The sequence below is a fragment of the Entamoeba invadens genome, assembly GCF_000330505.1.
Source record: "Entamoeba invadens IP1 unplaced genomic scaffold scaff_1105074726711, whole genome shotgun sequence".
In the NCBI taxonomy this organism is placed as follows: domain Eukaryota; phylum Evosea; order Mastigamoebida; family Endamoebidae; genus Entamoeba; species Entamoeba invadens.
In genome coordinates, this window is record NW_004443648.1 from 1214278 (window position 1) to 1217190 (window position 2913).

At 28.8% G+C, this 2913-nt stretch overlaps 1 protein-coding gene across 1 annotated transcript; it reads left to right on the top strand.

Moving 5' to 3' along the window:
• Window positions 1-1410: 1410 nt before the first annotated feature.
• Window positions 1411-2253, top strand: EIN_061630 (hypothetical protein; the record flags this gene model as incomplete). The annotated part of the gene is made up of 1 exon (XM_004260291.1): window positions 1411-2253. One exon carries the CDS (start codon window positions 1411-1413, stop codon window positions 2251-2253), a length of 843 nt encoding a protein of 280 aa, XP_004260339.1.
• Between the last annotated feature and the right edge of the window lie 660 nt (window positions 2254-2913).

Consider the following 2913-nt stretch of genomic DNA (forward strand, 5'->3'; position numbering starts at 1 on the left):
TTTATGTTTTAATCAACACAAACGTTGTACTGTTTAGTTATGGTGTATTACAATCAATTTGTTTTCAGAATAACATAATAAGTTTGTTAAAGCATATATAAACATCAAATCATTCAATAGTGCTATAAAAAATTTTAAATTGTGTTGACTGTTAGAATTATGATGTTGTGACTTCGAGTTGTTTGTAGTAGTGTGAGAACACAAAAATAATAGAAGTATTGTTTGTAATAATCATATATTATTCTATCAATATTGAAAAGATATAAATATCAAATTAGTCACAGTTACTTTTAAAGAATTAATTGGAAATGAACTTTTCTGGTTGTTTTCGTGTGGCTGATTAAAAGTGGAATGTCTGCATAGCGGGAAATAACTTGTGGACTGATGGCGAATAAAAATAATAACAACATGCGAAGTAATATTTGTAATATATATGTAAATATTAAGTGCAACACTATCAATGGTTTATAAATTGAGTGATAAAGTGAGTTGTCAAATAATGTAGTATCGTTACAATGTGTCACATATTGAACTTTGACTCAAATCATGTAACACGTGTTGATGATAATTAGGAGTGTTCGGTATGTGATAACAAACTGTATTTGTTAGTAACACGTCACAAGAATTAGATGTGACACACTTTATGATAAATATTGTTTATAATGGCTGTACAACAAAAATAAAATCGGTAAAAATTTCAAATATATTATTTGACTTGTGTTAACTTAGAACTAATATCGACATTTCAATCATAAGTGCCAATTCTAAGAATTAAATATTGACATTTTCAAGCAATAATTTAGTGATAAATGAGTGTTTACAAAAATAATTACAAAAACATTTAAATAGGAATTATATTATTATAATTATATAGACATTTAATTAAAAATGTGGATAAAATAAAATATTAAACATATTTAAAACGCGATTAGAAAATAACTTTTATTGTTTTTAGATAATATATATTAACTAGTGTTATGTGTGTTTTGTTTTTGTTAAAAAACACAAAAATAAATAAAACACGATTTAACATCATTTTTGTAATTATTTTAAACAGTTTAATAATCTCAAAATGTCAAAAATGCCAAAATCAAGACTTTCTCCCGAAAAGAGAATAAAAAGAAGATGTATCTCTTTCGCTAAAACTTTGGTATTTATGCCATTTATTGAAGATGAACCAGATGATTTTGTAAAAACTTGAATTTTTGTGTTTTTTGCAACAGATTTCCCAGTGGTTCCCCAAAAACACATTATAAAGACGTGTTTGTTGATGACACTTTTAAATGGCCAACAATGGAAAAACCTCTATTTAATGTAGCAATTTGTCACTTTAATGTATTAAATTACTTGTCGTTGAAATGTTTATTATCATCAAATTATAAATCAGTACAAAACGCAAGTAAGTATCAAATGGCACGAGTCAACAAGGCAATTATTGGTACAGGAATAAACGATTTGAATGTATCAACAAAAATTAAAGAATTAAATGAAGCTTTAAAGCATGTATCAATTGAACTTTTTGTTGAAATAGACGAGACTTTGAAATATCAAAGAAACATCGAAAATGATACACATCAAACAATCTTAGAAACAGAACAAATGTATCCTCAAAACATTCAAGATTGTAATATAAATCCAAATAGTAAAAGTACATGTGTTTTTGGATGTCAAGATCGTCAAATACAATTTACACAACACGATTTAAAAGGTTCGCATATGATTATCGGAGACACGAATGAGCGTACAGTTCCAATTATTGAAACAAGTGTGGGAACGAATAAAAAAGAACTATTATCAGAAACATGTATAAATTCGGATAAAAATTACCAACCAACCAAACAACAACAACAACAAGAACAAGAACAAGAACAAGAACAAGAATCCATCGGTCAATCGTTACAACACTTTGATTATGTATTTGGAAACGATACACAAATAGTTCACATCTTGGATGATGATAAAAGTGGTGGAGAAGAAGAAGCGACTGAATACGAAGATAGCGAATGCAGTGACACCAATGAAGAGAACGACACGAGAGTTCGTGATATTATATTACGAGTTCATAATATTTGGATGAGTATTTCCGATACTATTACTCAACCAAACACAGAAAATAAAAAGATGGAAATTGAGACAATGACAAATGATTGTGATCAATGGAAGGATGATATTGATAGTGATGACGAAAGAAAAATTTCCAGCGAACTGAAACTTAGAAATGAAAATGAAAATTTGGAGAGAATGTCTTTTTAATTGAAATAATGGAAAACACTAAAAATATGGAAAACAACATGGTTGAAATAATATCCAAATCACTTGATGATGAAGTATCAAAGAAGGTTGGCAATGATTCACAGACTCAAACTACCGAAAAGAAAAAGTATTTGGTGATATTGTTGACAATAATATTTGCCGTAGAAGACTTTAGTTTAAAAGAAATCGAAAGAATTTTGGATGTAATAAATATAATTACTTTTGGAACTTCACTGGAATTAAATATTTGCGCGAAAACAATCGAAAGAAAAATGAAACTAATACACAAACTTGACCAAAAACGCCTTGAAAATTATGGTAAAATGAAAACTGTTTATAAATTAATAGCAGACTCTCAAACGTATAACGGCGAAACCCACTATTCGTTGTATGCAAGATTTTGTTTTGATTATTATACAACCACGGAAGTTAAAATAAAAATTGGTAATTACTACGGCGAAGGAGACGCCAAGTCTTGGGTTGAGTAGATTTTGAGAGCTCTGAATCATGCAAAATTGAATATCAAACAGCTACGGGGTATATCTTTAGATGGAACCACATGCAACACAACTGTTGGTGTGTTGTTGAAACAATTGGTACCTCTTGAGCACCGTATTAAGTTCAAACGAAACTATTGTTTTGACCACAGATTATCCAAAG